Source organism: Emys orbicularis, chromosome 16 (genome assembly GCF_028017835.1).
Source record: "Emys orbicularis isolate rEmyOrb1 chromosome 16, rEmyOrb1.hap1, whole genome shotgun sequence".
NCBI classification, from domain to species: domain Eukaryota; kingdom Metazoa; phylum Chordata; order Testudines; family Emydidae; genus Emys; species Emys orbicularis.
This window is the reverse complement of record NC_088698.1, coordinates 30,901,058-30,921,821: the sequence shown is the minus strand read 5'-3', so window position 1 is coordinate 30,921,821 and position 20,764 is coordinate 30,901,058. Positions and strand designations below refer to the sequence as shown.

The 20,764-nt window shown below is 42.2% G+C and overlaps 1 protein-coding gene across 1 annotated transcript in view; it reads right to left on the bottom strand.

Moving 5' to 3' along the window:
• The window catches only part of GRK3 (G protein-coupled receptor kinase 3), a 129,145-nt gene extending 117,582 nt beyond the window's left edge, over positions 1 to 11,563 (bottom strand). The window contains exon 1 of the mRNA XM_065417765.1: positions 11,451 to 11,563. Coding sequence (XP_065273837.1) covers positions 11,451 to 11,563 — 113 coding nt within the window. The remainder of the gene's footprint in view (positions 1 to 11,450) is intronic.
• Positions 11,564 to 20,764: the final 9,201 nt, after the last annotated feature.

The following is a 20,764-nucleotide window of genomic DNA, read 5'->3' as shown; positions in this document are numbered from 1 at the left end:
CAGGGAAGAGTACAGCAGTCGATTTTAAGAGCCCTTTAGGTCAGCGGAACGGGGTTTGTTGCTTAGCCGCATTGCTTATAAAATCAACCTAACGTGGCTAAATTCGACCTAACCTCGTAGTGTAGACCAGCCCTAAGATTGTGGACTTGGGGAAGGGAAAAGAACAATGGTGTGGTTGCTCGTGTTAGAGAATAGGTGAGAGGGAGGGGGCAGGAAGGAGAGCGAACAATCTACAGTAGATCACAGACACACTGTACCAAATTTGAAGTTATGAGATATCTCGGATGTTAAATTAATAAAAAAAGATGAAATGCTGGGAAAGAAGCTGTAGAATTTTTTGTGTGGGGAGGAGAAGCAATTATGCAATCACCCAAGGAGAGAGTACACAGGAAAAAGAGTATAAAGGGATAGAACCAACTCTAGTGAATTGAGGAAAAGAGAAGTTAAGTGACTTGAGCAAGACTTAGTGACTAAGCAAATCAGTAGCAAACCCAAGAATGGAACTCAGGAGCCCTGACTCCCAATCTCCTGCTCTAGCCACTAGAGAGCATTCCCTCCAAAGTAAGTTTCTGTCTTCATCAGCACTAGCAAGCCATTCAGAGAAAGCAAGCTGCTTTCTTGATTTCCTGCCTGTGTTGCTTAAAACATAGTCATATTTACAGTATTATTGTAACTAGACACATTTTATGAGCAAGTTAAGGCCTTGGGAATAAAACTCCTATCAAAGTTTTTGTTTTATTTTTATTTAAAGTTAGATTGATTGATATGTTGTTTGTAGTTTGCAACCTTGCTTCACTTCCTGGTTGATGACAAAAGTTGTGATATGTCTTGTGGAATAGAAACTGAGCAGCACCTACACAGCTGACTAGCAATGTGTCCCAGGAGAAGGCTATGTATGCTGGGACATCTGTGCCAAGAGACACTAAAGTGATACTGGCTGGCTGGAGAAGACATCTAAAGGAGATGGCAAAGGTTATATCTGATCCCTTCAGCAAGGAGGTTCTCTCACATTTGGAAATAAGATTGATAACTGTTGGGTTTTTAGCTAATCCTTCTTTTCCAGATAGTAGCAGCAGCCAATGGTACAATTTGTCCATCTGCATCTGTCCAGGAAATTGCAACCTTTCTTCTTGGATGGGGCCCAAACCACATTATTCAGGGCATTTTCATCTCCAGATCAGATTGCTGAAATGCACTCTGCATAGGGCTGCTCCTGATGACCACTCAGAAACGTCAGCTGGTTCGGAATACAGCACCTTATTTATTGGCTAGTGTTTCTCACATACGGTATATTACATCTGCACTCCATCAACTTCACTGGCTTACTATTCGTTTCTGGGTACAGTTTTGATTCACGAATGGTCTATAGGATTCCAGCAATTCTGCTTCTCCCCTCGCTTTCCACCCGAACAGGGGATCGATCATATATGGCACTCGAGCTGACAGTCCCTCCTATTGATACACTGAAGGCAGACCGGAGGGCCCTCAACTTTGGAATTTGCTTCCCCTGCCAGTTTACCAGAGCTTGGTTTTGTTGATATTCAAGGCAAGACCTGTTTATTGAGATGTTAGACAAACACCTGTCAGGAAGAGTCTAGAGATAATACTGACTATGCACGCATAGTCCAGTCCCCATGTGTGCAGGGGACTGGACTAAATGACCTCTTTAGGTCCCTTCCAGTCCTACGATTCTATGAGTGCTTCAAAAAGGGACTAATTTGCCTGGAGATGCAATCTGGGGGGTGCTAAGGAGGTTTTTGTGCTTTTTAATGTGAAAAAGGGTTGTGTTTGCTCTTGCTGCGGAGGGGAAAGGGGATTTGTTGACATTGTGTCAATTTAGTTAGATTAAATTATGTGATTTAATTTATGCACCTGAAGGTTTCTGATAGGCACTTATAAATTAGAAAAAGTGTGTAGTTACTGATTAGAAAATTAAAGTAGATTCTTTTAAAAAAGCTTTCCAAAATGAGCAGCTGATTTCATTTCATTGGGAATTAAGGGTTACACGTGTTCATTTTTGATGCAAGAAGCCCCAGCATTCAGTTGGAAGCACTTCACAAAGGAAGGTCTTTGACAGTCATATCCCAAGTAATTATTCTTGTAAAGTTCTTTTTTTTTTTTTAAATGGATCTGCCTAAAATATTTCACATTAGAAATACCAAGTTTACATTTGGGGGTTCTGTATGTTCATCATGGCAGTTCTTTAATTCTCTATAGGCAATTTACTTAGCACTAATTACCGTTCCAAGCATTTCCCAAAAGAACAGTGGCACCAGCAGTCTGTCTGAGTTAGACGCTGGCTCCCTAGCTTAATAAGATACCACTGACATTTCACACGAGATAAGATTACATCAGTATTTTCTTCAAATATCCCTATAAATCTAGGTGCGGCATCCCCACTCTGTTCCCAACACAGCACATATCACACTGATATTGTCCAATGTCACCCTCTTTCCCAAGATTTAATTTTATTCATAATTAAATAACAAAGCCCCAGGGCAGGTCTACACTTACAAACTTAAGCCTTGGCCTCTGAGCTGCCTCATGAGAGGGCTAATTGGGATTTCTCTCCAAAGGCCTTCCTATTCCTCCCTCTTGCCCCAGAGAGACTAGCATTTTATGTTAGACAGGAGGATGGTCACATGGTCAGGGAATTAGGAGATCTAGGTTCAATTACCAATTCTCCCAGAGACTTTCTGTGTGACCGTGAGTGATTCATTTAATTTCTCTGAGCCTGAGATCCCCATCTATCAAATGTGGCTAAGAATACTTCCTTTCTTATGCCTTTGTCTTTCTTGTCTACTTAGACTGCAAGCTCTTTGGGACAGGGATATCTCTTTTTGTATGTTTCCACAAGTGCCTAGCAAAATGGGGCCCCTGTTCTTGGTTGGGGCCTTTGACACTACAGTAATATAAATGACAGTCTGTCTTTCTGACTGAGATAATAAGACCCAATGGGTTTGGTTAACAGTAAAATAGCCTGCTCTTCCATATACAGTCCTGCACCCTGATGACTCGGTACAATTCCAAAATAATCTCTTTCTGATGAGGAAGTGTTGCAGTTAAAAGTTAATTCCAACAGTAGAGTACAATTTACTCTTGATTTCCCTAGCTTTGTCTACACTAAACTGTTTTGAGAAACAGTCTCCCCTCTTTTCACTACCATCGGAGCAGCACCTCTGCTGATTGCAAAGGGGGGATTAGGTGGAATTGCTATTGTAGACAGACGACCCGAGTTTTTAATCACCGTTTTATCTACATTCTCTCTGAACAGGATTAAACCACACAGCACTAAAAACATCAGTGTCCCACCTTATGCTACCAGTGTTAATGCAATGAAAGGGAGATTTCCCCAAAACAGCTTATATGGACACAACCACTGAAAATTCAGCCCAGCCTTGTCTCTTACAGACCTGTGTGATATACTTCAGACTGCACAATTTATTGTATTTGAATGTACAAACTAACCTGCTGTAAAACTTAGATACTACCATGAATTACACTAAACCAAAATACATGATATTCTTTTATTGCAACACTTGGTTGGTATGTTAAGTGAGCTAAAGCACATTTACAGCAGTTTTTCAGTAATAATAAACAAATGGTTCTATCATTATCTATTACAACCCTTTTATAACTCAGCTATAACATTTACTCTTTGGTAAAGTTTGGCCTACAGATTTAAAGCTAAAGAGTAATGTATTCTTCCACCATTTAAAGAAAACCTAATGATCCTGCTAAATTTCTTTATACTCGTCATCAGATCAAGATGCTTTTTGGTGATTATATCCCAATATTGCTCCCAGTTCAAAAATAAAGTTTGGTGAAGCGACTGGATGCCTCAGGAAACTGGTAATTGGATACAGAACCTTTAGCTCATGAGGTCACTTCTTTGAATCAGTCCACGACAGTAGTTTTATCCTTTAATAGGTTTTTATCCTTCCCTTTCAATGGTGTATCTGCCACTGACTTCACTGGGAGAAGAATGAAGCCCTTAAGTAATCTCAGTCTAATTCATGGTTAACAGGTGTTCGTATCAAAAAAATACACCATCACAGCAGGTACTAAAGTAGCATCTCAGTTCAGAGCAAGAGAGAGGATTTGATGAAGGCAGAGGCACATTGGCCTGGTGGATATGGGTGAGCTTACACATCAGTGCTGTTCCTGTTCTGTGGATATACAAAGGATGTCCACCTTCAGTCTATCTATCCACTCCCTATACAACCTCTACAATTGGCTTTAAATAGGCAAAAAGAATATGCAAGATATAGACATAATGTGGCTGCGAGGACCTAGAGATAGTTTGAGTCAAAGATGATGCCCAGGTTACAGGCACGACGATGATATTGTCCACGGTCATGAAGAAAGGAGGTGGGCTTGGGGCAAAAGAATAAGAGCTCTGTTGAGCCATGGTGAGCATGAGTGGACAGCTAGACAGCCACAGGGAGGTATCAGAGATACAGGCCAGAACTTGAGTTTGGACAGAAGGACACAAGTCTGGAGTAGAGAATTAGACCTGTAAACTGTCAGCACCGAGGTGGCAGTTAAATTTGTGCTGTAAATGAGATTACCCAGAGATGAAGTGTAAAGGGAGAAGAGAAAGGGGCCCAGGACATTGCTGTGGAACCTCCACAGCACGTTGGAAGGGGGATGAAGAGGATCCACTGCAGGCACAATTAGAGAGGTAAGAGGAGAACCAGGAGAGGACAGAGTCACAGAAGCCAAGAGAGGGCAAGATTTCAAGGAGGAGGACATGGTCGATGGTGTCAAAGGCAGGTAACAGGTCAAAGAGAAGGAAAATAGAGTACTGATTCTTAGCACTAGCTAGGGAGAAGTCATTAGACTTTAGCAAAAGCAGTTTCAGTGGAGTACAAGGAGCAGAAACCAGATAGGAGAGGGTCAGGTATAGAACTGGAGGAGAGGAACTCCAGACAGCAGTTGTAGACACTGTATTCAATTAGCTCACAGTTGAAAGGGAGAAGAGGTGGCAGTTGGAGATGTTAGTGGAATCAAGGGTAGGTTGGGGGGCAGGTTTTCACATGGGAGAGATTAAGGGTATGTCTACACAGGCATAAAAAACCTGAGGCTAGCCCAAGTCAGCTGACTCGGGCTCTGCGGGGCTCGGGCTCTGGTGCTGAAAAATTGCTGTATAGATATTTAGGCTTGGCCTGGAGCCCAAACTCTGGGACCTTGCTGCGGGGGGCTCCAGCCGGAGCCCAAACATCTACACAGCGATTTTTATCCCCGCGGTCCAAGCCCCATGAGACTGAGCCAGCTGACCTGCCAGTCGCAGCTGTGCCATGGGTCTTTTATCCCTGTGTAGACATACCCCAACTCATGTTTGTATTGTTAGGGGAAAGAGACACAGGAGATGGGATGGGGTCACTGGAGCAAGTGGAGAAGTTAGAGGAGGAGAAGAGACAAGAAACTTCTGTGTTTGTGACAGGGCAGAAAAAGCAAAGATGCAAGGATAGATGTAGCTTATGCTTTGTTACTACATCCTTTGTATTTGTACTGAGAGCAAACCATGCTTAAGTGACATTCACAGAAACTGAATTAGAATGGTCACAAAGTGCAGGGATGCTGAACAGCTGTTTCCCAATGGTGCAATTCCTTAAATTCATATTGGTTCTGGTTGTTCAATTTGCTGGATCATTATATAGTTATTTCTCAATAATGGTACATAATGTAAATCTCTTTTCTCAGAATGGCCAAGCCATTGCTAAATAGAATGCAAACATGTATACAGTCACTTTATGGCTTTTTGTCAATACCTGTAATGTGACTATCCAACTCCCTCTATGCTATGAATGGTCACTACAAGCCCTCTGCTCCTATCCCGCCTCAGAATTTTCAAGCTTTTTGCCAGCAACAGAAATGCCCCATTATCCTTTTGCTCATTTGGCCGACATAGAAAAAAATCCAAAATTTACATGAAAGAAAAAAGGTTTTTTAAAAAAGGGTTCTGAAGCTTCTGAAAGAGAAACTGTTTTTAAAAACTTAAAATCCCTTTGGTTCATTTCCCTCCTTACTCCCAAACCTCTCATCTCTGCGTACAGAATAACCATCAAATACTGGTGGTTTCATTATTTGTTTACAATGGGAGAATCTTACCTCTTCCTTCCAATTTATGCCCCAGTCCTACAAACCAATCAGCATTTGCAGACTCTCGTACCCACTCAATGCCCCATAGTAGTCCACCCGTGCAGATCCAATTGCAGAATCAGGACCTTTATTGGAAAAACAGTATAAAATAAAATATACTGCAGTTGTTCTGGGGAGAAGAGCTTTGCTGACCCAAAGGAAAGAAAGGGAAGGAAGAAACAGAGGAGGGAAAGAAAGGCCGATGAGGGGAGACAGAGAAAGAAGGGCCAAAGGGTTTTGTTGTGATGCTGTTTAAAAACTTTTTCAACAACTCTCCTTTAGCACTTTGTAAGCTTATGTTTTTTCTTCACTTTCATTTAAAATTTTAATATTTAACAATTTCAGTAAATAACAATTTGAGGGTTCTTTATGTAAACTCAGTAATAACCCTACTTGCTGCCAATAATAGCAAATAAACTCTGAGGGTGAAGAGTTTAAATCTTGGCATGCAGCCTTGGAATTTATTCTGACTGCAATATGGTTATTTCCTCGTAAACAGGAATGCCCCTCACATTTTCATTACAATAAACTCACTTCATTTTGTGTCCGTTTTATTTGAGGAAAATAAGATCGTGACAACAGGTATACCAGCTTCATTCAAATGACACACTGCAATATAGTAGTAAAACATTTGCAATATTTCTTAGAAAGATAATGTCAGTGGAATAGCATGCTGTCACAAGACAATGGCTGCCTGTTACAGATAACTACCACAATTATGTATTGCTTTAAAAAAAGAACATTGCAGTGAGACAAAGACCTTTTTTTTTTCAAAGTGGTATCCAGTTATCCCATGTCAATGTTCTATTCCAAAAACCTTATTTCTGTTCTAACAAATGATTAAGGATGTAGATATTGTCAGTCTCCATGACAGACAGTTGTGCAGTAGAATAACAGTTGCTTGCAGCCTAACATTTGAAAGTTGTGCTCTGACTGGCTTAATAAATTGCTATATCACAAAACCAGAGAAATCAGAAATGTATTCACGAAAATATGTGGTCTCAAAATTGTACTGCAAAGAAAAGTTTTCTGTTCAGCTGGCTTTTTTAATTAAGGTCTTAATTTATCAGCAGGGATCATAGAATCCATTTGCCACAGAAAACCGTGGAATTTGCGTCTTTATGGAGAATCTTTAGTTTTTACACTTTGTGAAAAAATAAAAACGTATACCGTGGAACCCCAATTATCTGATCTAATTGGGACCGGAGCCAGAGCAGATAATCAAAACTTCAGATAATCAGGAGAATGAGCGAGGCTCAGGCTGTCTGCTTTAAAATTGTAAATATATCAATAAAACATTGTGGCTAGAAAAACTAAAGTTCAGAGTTTCATTTTATTTGCAGAAAAACATGGATTTTTATGTTTTTATTGGATAATTTTGGGGGTTTATCACAGAACACTAGGACCCCTGTTTATCAGTAAAGTAGGGTGTCAGACATGCATCTGACTGTCTGATTAATATTATTTAAAATTTTACCAGTGTATCAGTGGCACACAAGATTATAAATGCTCCTGGCATATCATGTACATTTTAATGAAAGAGATCTAAAAAAAACCCAGAGCTCACTATGAAGACATCTGACACCAGGAAAGTTGTCAAAACTTCCTATTGAATGAGGAAATCCCTGTTTTCAGTTAAAAGTTTGGATGGTAATTTGTTCCCAACCATTTAAAGCACCCTTAGTTAAATCTCTGCTCTCACTTACATCTATGCCTCCTCATCCTCTTCCCACCTGCCAAGTCTCCTTAAACGTTCCCAGTCCCACTCTGGTGCCTTTTCTATGCCATCATTTATGCCTGCACCTTGCACCCTCTTTTCGCTTATTTCCTTCAAACCAGGATGGCTCAGCTGAGGATTACTGATGCTTATTTTAACAACACAAATAATTTGCAACCAAGCTGTTCAGTACCTCTATCACCATGTAATTTAATTAAAATTATCCTCATCCTCCCTCCCTGCTTCCCTCTTACTGTTTGTTAAATTCCATTGTTGCACCTGGCTTCAATTTAGGCCCCAATTCTGCAAAGACTATGCACATGAGCAATCTCATTGAAGTCAGATGCTTAATTCTTTGCAGAATCAGAGCACTAGGCTACAAGCGCTTTAGGGCAAGGGCTTTGTCTACCTAGGAGTTTGTATAGCACTTGCCACAACAGGGCCCCAATCCAGACTGGAGCATCCAAACTCGACCATGATACAAACAGCAGTAGAATAATAATCTCCTTAAAATACACTTATTCAATGAAGCTTCCCAATCATGTTCTCTCCTACATGTTACCATCATCCAAGCTTCCACCATCATTCGATGTATCATGTATGCCATTATATCTAGAGAGCACCACGGAGAGTTGACACTGAACAAAATAATATAATTAACCATCGTGTGGAAGAATGTAATACTACAAACATTTTGAATAAGGTCTCCAGGAGTTTGGTTAATATTATAGGATAAACTCTACCCTTGACACATACAAATACTTTAAATTATTATTAGTATTTACATACACCAAGAGAAAAATGTGCCCCTAAATCTCTCCAGTAAGAAAACATTTACTGGACTTTAAAAATGAATGGCAAGCTTTTTATTGTGCGGTTTTTCCACCCCCACTGGTATCCTGTTAATTCGATCGTTCTTACAGTCTCTCAGCCTCTTGGGTTTTCCCGTCTTGGTATCCTCATAGCAAAACTTAGAATTCAAAGCATGGAGCTAGAGAGCTGTATAAATATGTGGAAAAGCAAGTTCTAGTAATCTGTTATTTATGTTATACTTCATAAGACTATGTAGAGTGGTAGGGATGTGCAATCAGGACACCACAGCAGTTACACATGGCATAGATAACGATCAGTAACACTACAATACATCGAAAATTTGCCTGGTAAACCTTTACTTGTGGCATAATGCATAGAATAAAGGAGGGAACTTTGGGGGGGGTGGAGTTATGCCAAGAAACAAAATATATCTATGAAGACAAGAATAGCTAAGAATAGCAAGAGATTTTAGAAGAATTCCACAGTGCATGCATAATTTGGGAATTTCGTTTTAGAGGAAAATCTAGTGTTGCCATTAAAGGGAAAAAGAGAGGGGGCAGCTATGGCCCTAATTCTGCAACCATCATGGTGGAATCTGCATTCACACAAGTGGAGCTCATTGCAGGATCAGGTTCTGTATTAGTTCAATAGTTATACAATATATTCATTCTGAGAACTATTTCCTAAGAGGTTTCTCTCCCACATCCCGCTGCTTTGTTCGCAAATTTCGGTGGATCACAAAAATGGTTCTGCAGATCACAACAGTTTGAGGATCAATTTATTAGATTACACCCAAAATGTATTATATTGCCACTCAACTAGTTTTTCAGCCAGTTACATAAATACTGAAATCAAATAAATGCCTAGAAAATTCTTTTGAAAGAGAATATTTATATTTGCCAAAAAATGCCCCCAGATATTGCTTTAAATAAATGCCTCAATCCAGACTCACTAATTATAATAATCACAATAGAGCAGTACTGAGTTATTGTATAACAATTTGTCACACTATAAGAGATCTGTGTTTCCTTTTTTATTTAGGTCTCACTGTATGATCAGTGGACTCACATCTCACCATACGCTGTATTCATCAAAAGCTATCTAAGATGGTTCTCCCCAGGTCCGCATCTTCCATGCACAACGTAATTGGCATGCAAGCTGTGTACCTGTTCCTACTTAGATTGTCTAGAACTAGATTAATACTGTATCTTGTCTCATCACTCCTCAACAAAAAGGTAACAGTAATAATAATGATGGCCCTTTTAACATTTAAATTAGACTATCTGCTTTTATCCCCCCTGTGGGATTGTGTGCATGTAGGATTAGCTATTTAGTTAATAGGCCGCTATGCCCTGTAGCTGGGTCTCTGGATGCCTGTCACCACCCATACCCTCCATATGCAGGAACTGGGGTTACACTACCTGGCAAAACTCTATTACCCCAAGCTCCTACAGTGTTCTTTTTTTATTTTTTGGATGGGCAAGTAAAATGTCTTCTTTTTTTTTTCATCCCAGTAGACTAAGGCCACAGTAAAAGTGGCAAGCCGGTTTTATGGATGGACTGGTAACTGTCTATGCACTTTTGCAAGGCTGGGTTAAACCCTTGCACTCTGACATGGCCGGTACCTGCATTCCCTTCACCATCTCCTGACACCTTAAGGTTGGGTTACACCATGATATGAGTCCTCCAACCTCACCGCTGAGTTACACCTTGATGTACATCAGCCCCCATCCCTGAAATCTGGGTTAGGCTCTGACCATGGCACATGCCACCCCCTCTCTCAGGCTGGGGCTGGGAGCCTGCGAACAAGGGGAGAATTGCATACCCTTGGAGAGGAGCAAGGGGAGCAGACTCAACAACTATCCTCCTAGAAGACTCTGGCCTAAGAAGACCCTGTTGCCAGGGGTCTCCGAGCATGGGTCGTGTGGCCTTGGGGTCCCAGCACATGGGCTCCCCAAGACCAGCTGGCTCGGGGTACCAAGGGACAGGAGATGGTTAGCAGGTCCCTGAGAATTGGGGCCCCTGGCTAAGGAGGTGTCAGGTCCCGGAGGAATGGGGAGCAGAGCCACCCAGCAGGGCCAGCTAGTGCCTTGGGGAAGCTCCCCATGGCACTTTACGTGCCTGGTCTGCCAGAGGCCAGACTCCCTGAGGGGACTCCGGGTTCCCAGCTCCCAGGCTGTAGCCCAGGAAGGGAGGTCTCAGGATGCCGGCACTGTGTGTGTGTGTGTGGGGGGGTCCCTGGGGCTTCACAAAGCACAGCACAGGTCTCTGATTCATCCGGGCTGCCCCGCCGTCGGGGGCTGGGGAGGGTCCCCAGCCTTGGGGGGTCCCCGGGCTAGGGGCTGTGAGAGGTCCCCAGGCTGGGGGTGTGGAGGTCCAGTCTGGGGGCTGCTGGGGGTCCCGGGCTGCGGAGGCCAGGCGGGAGGGGGTCCCCGGGCTGGGGGTGTGGAGGTCCAGTCTGGGGGCTGCTGGGGGTCCCGGGCTGCAGAGGCCAGGCGGTAGGGGGTCCCCGGGCTGGGGGTGCGGGGATCCCGTCTGGGGACTGCTAGGGGACCCGGGCTGCGGGCGCAGGGGGTCCCGGCAGGGCGATAGGGGGTTCCCGGGATGGAGGTGCGGGGGGTCCCAGGGATGGGGGTGCGGGGGTCCCTTCTGGGGGACTGCTAGGGGACCCGGGCTGGGGGTGCGGGGGTCCCGGCCGGGAGGTCCCAGGGCTCGGGGTGCGGGGGTCCGGCCGGGGGCTGCCGGGGGCCCCGGGCTGCGGGCGCGGGGCCGGTACCTGGGCTCCGGCAGGCTGATCTTCTTGCTGGCCCGCGCCGCCGGGGTGCTCTTGCTCTTCTCCATCGCCATCAGGTAGCTGACATCGGCCAGCACCGCCTCCAGGTCCGCCATGTTCCCCGCTCCCCGCCGGCGCCGCCGGGCTGCAGATGGAGGCGCCGCCGGGGGCAGCGACCCGCGACCCCGGCACTAGCCCGGCGGGGACTCGCCCCCCCGGCTCCAACGGCCGCGGGGCGGGAGCGGCTCAGGCCTGGTGCCCCTCAGGCCCCGGCTCTCTCCCCCGCCCCACAGCGGGGCGCGGGCCCGTCCCCCAAGGGGGCTGAGCTCCGCTGCTCCCCGGCCCCGCTCAGCACCCCCGGGCCGACCCCCCGTCCCCTCAGGCGCTGCCCGGAGCCATGCCGCTGTCAGGCCGGGGTGCCGGGGGCTCCAGGCGATGGGGCCGCTCTCCTAGCGCCCCACCACGGTCTCCTGCCCTGCCCCGGCTCCCATCCTGCGCCGCTGCAGAGAACCAGGCGTGGGGGGGACACGCCACAAAACAAGCTGGGCTCGTCCCTGGGGCCAGGAGTCACTTGTCACCACGAGCCCAGATGTCCCTTCCCGTCCCCCGGGAGGGAGGCAGGCGCAGCTCGGATTCCCAAACCCCCAGATCGCAGCCCGAAGGACGATCGCGTGGCCCCCTCGATCCCAGCGGAGCGGGACGGATTCCCTCGGCCAGGCAGCGAGCCGCGACTCCTCGCTTCGGGGTTTGACAGGGGCTGTCAGCCCGCACCAGCCCTGCGCGTCGTGCGGAGCAGCAACCCCTCCAGAAAAGGACAAAATTCCTCCAGAAAAGTAGCTGCTCTGCTCCTCCTGCAGCCCCCTGGTCGGTTATAAAGACAGAGCTGCTGCGGATACCTTTCCCCCCTGAGCTCTGTTCTGCCCGCAGCTGATCCCCCACCGCGGCATCGTGCAAAGTGGCTTTCGGCAGGGTGCTGGGGTGGGTTTTTTAATCGGCTGCTTGTGTAGCTCTTGTTTTCTCTCTCTCCTTCCCCCCTCCTCTTCGCTGACAGCACTACAGCTGCGGCGGCGCTAGAGCTGTATTTCTATTAACAGAAAAGCTGCGATGTGAGTGACTTCCTCTCCTGTGTGATAAAACAGGGGCTCACGCAAAAATCTGGACCTGGACTTTCTCTTGGCTTCCTTTACCGCATTCTGGATGCAGAAAAATAATCTTTGACGGTGTATAGATAGGTAGATTGTGGAATGATAGGATCTACTGTGTGATTACTTCATCTGCTACCAGCTAAATAAAACACAGTGAAATTTACTATGAAATATAGGGGGGAAACTAGACTAATACATTAGGATTAAGATTTTAACACAAGTCAAGAAATTAAAGTCATTGTTTACATTTAGTATTTTTGTATTAATATGTATTACGCAAATATCAAAAGAAAACATTTAAATTGTGTTCTTTACTCATTATAAACTAAGGAGCAGTAAAGAGTGATTTATAAAGTTTTCCATCAGTCACAAATGATTTTTGTTTTGTTTTTCCTTAGAAGTATCAGGAATATCAAGTCTTGACCACCCAGGATTTTGCTGAAAGTCATAAAAAGGGATGGAATAGGAACATCACACTAGATTGATTTCACTGGGGCTCTTCAAGGGTGCAGGATTCACCCCCATGCATCAGATTGCAGGATTGGGGCCTAACACACAATCTGACTAAACATCTCCTTTTCCTGCAATTGAGAGCTAGGAAGCCAGCAGCTCAGGTTTCAGTCCATTGTGATGTCAATATCCCATTAGTTCTGTAGTCCTCTACCAAAAACATCACGACCAGATATTTCTAATGTTCGTTTTTTTTAAAGGCAGAAAAAGTTCTTTGAGACTGTTTTTACACATCATAAAGAAGCAATAAAGCAAAAATGGGTATAAACACAATGTAGTTTAGTTGGTTGGGTGGTTTTGCTTTACAGCTCACCTTTAGGGATAAATTCTGCTCTGAGATAGCCATGTGTAAATCCCATTGAAGTCAATAAGATTTTAAACATACAAATCCAAAGACAGAATTTGGCCTTGTATAGGTATATATCTGTGCAATGAGCACATCAGGGCCAGCCCACAACATTTTGGCACCTGAGGCGGGGAGCTCAAATGACGCCTCCATGTCCCCTCGCTTGGGCCAAAACTTTGAAAGGTCTCAATTCTGCCTTCTTCCTGTTCTACTCCTCTCATGGTACTGCTCTGCTACCTACCCCAATAAAGGAGAACTAACAACTTAAATGCCTTGTTCAGAAATTTTAAGTAACACTTAACTTTCAAACGCCTGAACAGCAAATGTAACTTTTCTTGCCTGCATAGTAAACACTGGCATTTTTATCTGTTTGAATAATCAAAGTGGTGCTTACCATGCCTTCTTGGTTGCAAAGATTTGAACTGCTTCCTGAAGGTCCACAGACTGGGCCAGCTCATGCTCTATTGAGATGGATGCAAGGCCGACCAGCCTCTCCTGTGTCATTGTGGAGCGTAGATGCGTTTTTATTAACTTCAGCTTGGAGAAGTTGCGTTCTCCACTGGCAACTGTTACAGGAAGTGTTAGAAGTATGCGCAGAGCAACAAAAGCATTTGGAAAGAGGGTGGTCATCTTATTTGTGCACATATATTCCAGAACAGCCTTTGGAGTTGATCCTGATGAAATGTATCTTGAAAGGGCTTTCAGTTCATCACCTAAATCACTCGCATCAATATCGTGCATGTCGTCACATGTCAACACTGTCTCTAGTGCCCTGCATTGCTGGTGTAGGTCTTCTTCAGGTATAGTGAGGAGTTTTGGAATATCATACAACATCCCAAATATACTGCTGTGTTCCTTGAGCTGCATGAAACATTCTTCAGCTGACTGTATTGCACAATCTAGCACATGGTTAAAGAATTCAACTTTGAATTGTTGTTTGGGGTCCCTTATGGGATTATCCCGTGCTTCATAATCAAAATGTCGTCTTCTTCTGTGACTCTTGTATTCCTGAATGGGTGGGAAAATAGCTTCAGTGTGAAGTTCCTCTGCCAACTTCTGTGCACTCTTCAGAACATTTTGAAATCCCTCATCCCTACTGCAGTTGAGATATGCAGTTTTCAAATATAGTATAACTTTGTTCCTTTTAAGCTACATTTCTTCAAACATGTCGGCCAACTGGCAAATGAAAGGCTACAGGTTTGAAGTTTTAAATTAAGCTGGTTTTGAGTTCTTTATAGGTGCCTCCTTGCCCACTACTTCTATATAAAAGTTAATGATCTGATTAAAGCTATGTAAACTGTACTTCAGATGATTTAATCTAGATACAATTTTAAAAGCAGTGTTTTAATTTTCCTACATCCATTGAGCTGGCACTGAAATCTGGATCTGGTGAGTACTGTAATTTGTTTTCCATAAATCCTCAGATTCAAACCAAGCCCATCTCCTGTATTCTAAACTCTATGTCAGTGACTTAACATTTTTGTGGTTGTGGGGTAAAAAGCCATTCAGCCTGGATAGCAGCACACCAAGGTAAAAAACAAACACATTAACCTGGATACCAGCAGTTCTGTGTTACATAACAATGTGCTTCTCAGGTTCACTCCTGAAAAGTGCTGAGCACTCTTACCCCAATCCAGCAAACAGCCTAAACAGGTGCTTAACCATTGTCCTCAGTTAGACTACTCACCTGCGTGAAGCTGAGCATCTGCCAGGCCTAATTAGGTAAAGATAGTAAAATAGGAAGATGTATTCCAATGTATCAGCCTTCATGGGGGAGGTTTCAACCCTATCCACAATTTTAGCGAGAATATTTGATTATCCATGGGTATTATACTGATTCTTTTAGAACAGGTATTTAAATCCTAACTACTTCACCACCAACCCCCTTTCTCCATTTATCATTCAGCATTACCACAAGATATGCAGATATTCAAGAGTTTGTTCTCTTCTTCTGAAAGGCAGTAAGCAAGGGAAGTTACTGGCAGCAATGAATTTGTCATAACTGACCTGGCTTGATAGTGTTGCTAAACATCAAAACCCCTGTGTAATCATATATAGAAAAAAACAAATAGCAACCCATTAATATCTGCCTAATAGTACTTTACAAAGTCTTTTTTAAGGGAAAAAATACTTAAAATGGTGTTGATTGTGATAATGGCTAAGACAATACCACTTAGGGCTCATAAAGTTCTTTTTTATTCTCAGATGGTGTTTTTTTGCCATTATTATCTCGATAGCCTTGAAATGTACACTTTAAAAGGTTCTTTGTGAAAATTTGTGTGAAGTCACTTTTGATAATAGCTAATGCTAAAAACGAGTTAAACTTGTTTTCTTTTGAATGCTTTCAGGCTTTATTGATGCTTTCTTTCACTATAGCAATAAACAGAACATAAAACAAATTTTGTTGTAAGAAATGCTGTTCTTTTCACGATTTATATTGAATATATATATATTTGTTATACAGTCAGATCTTGGCAATACAAAAGATTTTTGTGTATTTTTAATTGCAGCAAGGTAGTGTACATTCTGTATATACTATGCTGTAATTAGACTAGTTGCTGCATGAACCTCTTGGATATTCATATAGGTTCACCAAGACCAGATTAACAAGATCTGAATAGAAGTGTATAAATGAAAACTAATGAGTCTCGTTAAAAGAACTAGACTAGCCCTGTGGCTAAAGGGCAAACATGGTGAAATTATGGTGATTACAACAATAATAAAAATAACTTTTCTACCTTTTTGTCCAAAGTACCCCAAACTGTTGTACAGAAAACAACAAGGAGTCCGGTGGCACCTTAAAGACTAACAGATTTATTTGGGCATAAGCTTTCGAGGGTAAAAAACCTCACTTCTTCAGATACCCACGAAAGCTTATGTCCAAATAAATCTTTAAGGTGCCACCAGACTCCTTGTTGTTTTTGTGGATACAGACTAGCACGGCTACCCCCTGATACTTGTTGTACAGAAAATGTATGTTAAAAATAGAAATAGCATATTAGAAACACAGCACCACAGAACAGTATATTTGAGGTGACTGATCAGTTAGACAAACTGCTCCTAGTCAGCCTGGTTTTAAGAGAACTTTCTGATCTTTTTAAAAAAAATACTGATACATTCTGAGATCTGAATGGAAATGGCTTAGAATTCAGCATGCCAGAAAATGAGTTAGTGCATCTACAGATTACAAGTAAATAGCCATAATCTCTATAAAGGGCAAGGCCTAATTTAGATGTTAAGAATGCATGCAACACTAGTTTCTGCATCATTTTGGGAAAACTTCTGTTGGTGAGGGAAGTTGGTCCAATAAAAGATATTACCATATCCACCATGTCTCTTGAATAAATTAGTTGAAGTAAATGCGGATTTCAGCCAAATAAACTCAGATTATACTTTCTGAAACTAACAGAAGATAGGTACTGCTGTGTAGAGTCAACATGGCTTTGTAAAGAGAAATCATGCCTCAACAATCTGTTGGAATTTTTGAGGGTGTCAACAAGCATGTGAACAAGGGTGATCCAGCTGATACAGTGTACTTGGACTTTCAGAAAGCCTTCTTAAGCAAAGTCAGCAGTCATGGGATAAAATGAAAGGTCCTCTCATGGATCAGTAACTGGTTAAAGGATAGGAAACAAAGAGTAGGAATAAATGGTCACTTTTCACAATGGATAGTGGTAAATAGTGGGGTTTCCCTTGGATCTGTACTGGGGCCTGTACTATTGAACATATTCATAAATGATCTGGAAAAGGGGGTAAACAATGAGGTGGTAAAGTTTGCAGATGATACTAAATTACTCAAAAAACTTAAATCTGAAGCTGACTCAGAAGAGTTACAAAGGGATCTCACAAAACTGGGCAACAAAATGCCTGATGAAATTCAGTGCTGGTAAGTGCAAAGAAATGCACATTGGAAAACATCATCCCAGCTATACATACAAAATGATGAGTTCTAAATTAGCTATTGCCACTCAAGACAGAGATTTTGGAGTCGTCATGCATAGATCTCTGAAAACATCTGCTCAATGTGCAGCAGCAATCAAAAAAGCTAAAAAAGTTGGGAACCATTAGAAAATAAGACAGAAAATAGCATACCACCACCGTATAAATTCATGGTACACCACACCTACACCTCAAATACTGCATACAGTTGTGGTCACCTCATCTCAAAAAAGATAGAGTTGGCAAAGGTACAGAAAGGGCAACAAAAAATATTAGGGATATGGAACAGCTTCCATACGAGGAAAGGTTAAAAGACTGGGACAGTTCAGTTTTGAAAAGAGAAGACTAAGGGGGGATATAATAGAGGTCTATAAAATCAAGAATGGTGTAGAGAAATTGAATAGGGAAGTGTTATTTACCCCTTCACATAACACAAGAAACAGGGGTCAACTCAATGAAATTAATAGGCAGCAGGTTTAAAACAAACATAACAAAATATTTCTTCACACAACACACAGTCAACCTGTGGAACTCGTTGCCAGGGGATGTTGTGAAGGCCAAAAGTGTAACTGGGTTCAAAAAAGAATTAGATAAGTTCATGAAAGAAAGGTCAGTCAATGGCTATTAGCCAAGATGGTCAGGGATGCAATCCCATGCTTTGGCTGTCCCTAAGCCTCAGACTGTCAGAAGCTGGGAATGAACAACAGGGGATGATCACTCAATAACTACCCTGTTCTGTTCATTCACGCTGGAGCATCTGGCACTGGCTACTGTCAGAAGACAGGATACCGGGCTAGATGGACCATTGGTCTGACCCAGTCTGGCTGTACTTATGTAGTGGTGATAGGAATATTCTTGTTCAGATTCTCTTAGAGGGATTATTAAATTTTTGTTATATTTATGGTGGTTTCTGGGGTGCAGTGATTCGGAGGTCATTGATAGAGTCTGTTTATTTTAAGCATGTATTTTTAAGAGATTGACAAAAACCCTGAGAGCTCAGGTGGATGCTCTTGATTGGACCAATGGAAATTGAAATAAATAAATGAAATAGAACATGGAGGCCTAACATACACCATGGTGAAGTTAGATTCACTATACCTGACTCTGTAAAGCCTTTCCCCCCCCCCATATTCCTTACTGTTTATGTATACCTATATGGAAACCAAATTATGGATTTGCATAAGACTAAGCATGTGTGAGTATATACATACACGCACGAATGCATGTGTGCAATTGTTAGCTGTGGCTAGGCATGAAGATAAATTTGTGCATTGTTGATGCATCTGTATTAAAGTATGTCAGTGCAGTGGTATGAATGCCAGTACAGAGATATACAATTCAATCTTTTTACAAGTGGCACATGGCCTCACTGGGACTGAGTATAGGATTTTGCATGCATCTGCAGGAGCCAAGAAATCCTGACTGCCATCTGGTATTCCCCCCACTACCAAATTAATAGTGTTTACCATTTTAATTTTGTACTGGAAATTCTCTACCTCAGAGAATGGCATTTGCACAGATCGCCACGGCAAAGGTGACTTTTCAGGTAATATTCTCAGTTGGATATTCATTACATCAAAGTAATCATTAACTGTGCACAGAATCAACCGAGATTGTTTATTGTCTTCTTATTAGGCTTCTAGACATTCAGATAATATGTACACACTCACCACATCTGTGTACAATAACATTTAAAAATAACTCAACATTTTGGAGTGTTTATATTAGAGAAATTATTGCTAAATGTTACTCTGAAAACATCTCTAACAGTTACGAGTGGTATTAATGCACAGAAATGAATCATACTTTTGGTTTAAAGGATAGTAAACAGTATTTACCTTTAATTATCACAACTGTTAACTTTGCTGCCAACTGTACAGACAGCAAGCAAATGACTGGGAGCCTCCTTCATCGAGATATCTTTGTGGGAAATGCTGTTAGAGAACGACTTGATTATAGCGGATAGCTGCATGAAAGACCTCCCTCTGCTGGAGTGTCATGAAGATTATATCTAGAATGATACCCTCCATCATTACTTCATTTAGCTCTTGATCAGAAGGGCTCTGATTATTGGTCTTTTATCTGCGTAAGCTGCCAAACAGAGAAATTACATTTTGCCACCTTCTCTACCTTCTGCATTGAAAATAATGACATGATTGAAAGCTGAGAGGAAAAATCCTATTTGATCACAAAACATGGATCAAATTCAACAGAGTGAAAACAATACTCACCTACTTCACATACTGAGTGTTTGTGAGCATACATCAATGAATGTCTGTAAAGTGCTCTGAGAATGTAAAGAGCTAAGTAAATACTAATGATTATTATTTGTAATAATTAATACAAATCAGAAATGTAAAAGAAAGGAAAGAACAAGCTCCAACAACACACATCCCCACCTACCCTTATAAATTGAATAGGATGGGATATACCCACATGAGCCATCTCTCAAGGTACAAAAGATGAGAGGGTAGGGGGACTCAAACCTTACACATTCAGCTTTGTACATATGACATGACAGACAGAGATAGTTGTTCTGTTTGTTTAATGCATTCTTCCTGGAACAAGTTTTATAGATGAAAAGTTCAGTATTATTAATGGTATCAATTTATTAATTATTATTTACATAACACAAATAATGTGCTAACAGAAATCAAATAAAAAAATTAAAACAAACTTTTTTTAAAAAAAAGCCTCACATCATTTTCCCCTTGGAGAGAAAAAAGGAGAAAAGAGTACCAGACATCACAGATGCTAGTCACATCTGTTAATGCATTTCTGGAAGCCACTCAGATACTACGGTGATTGGGTGGGTGGGGGGTTTATAATAACCTGAACAGAATAGAACAGTTGATTAGAGACACAGAAGAAGACAAGATCCCTTCCCCAAAAAGCTTACAATCTAAAGAGGCAATGTACAAATGAGTGAAAGTGTCTGAGTGATTAAATTTAGCATGTCTTTCTAGTTGCATGATTCTTGTGTCTGTCTGTCTCTGTCCATCTGATTAATACTTCTTTAAGGGAAGACAAAGTAGGGATTCAATCTCTTCGTCGTTATGTATGAAAACGACAATGTATCCTCAAAATTTTAGCACAGTCTATGAGTATAGAATGATCATTTTGAGAAGTTACTTTTAATTAGCTTATGAGTTAAAATTATCTTAATAGAATAGTGCAGACGTACACCCATTGGAAAATGGGAGGTAGTGCTCTCAGTCCCATTGAATTATGCATCACAGATATTAGGAAAGATGGGATATTAGTGGCCACCAAATCCAGCCTCTTGAAGAAATCGTAGAGTTCCTCTCCTTTGCCTCCCTAAGTATTAACGCAATTTTCTTTCTGAATCACTTTGTGAAGGAGTCTCAAGGATTATT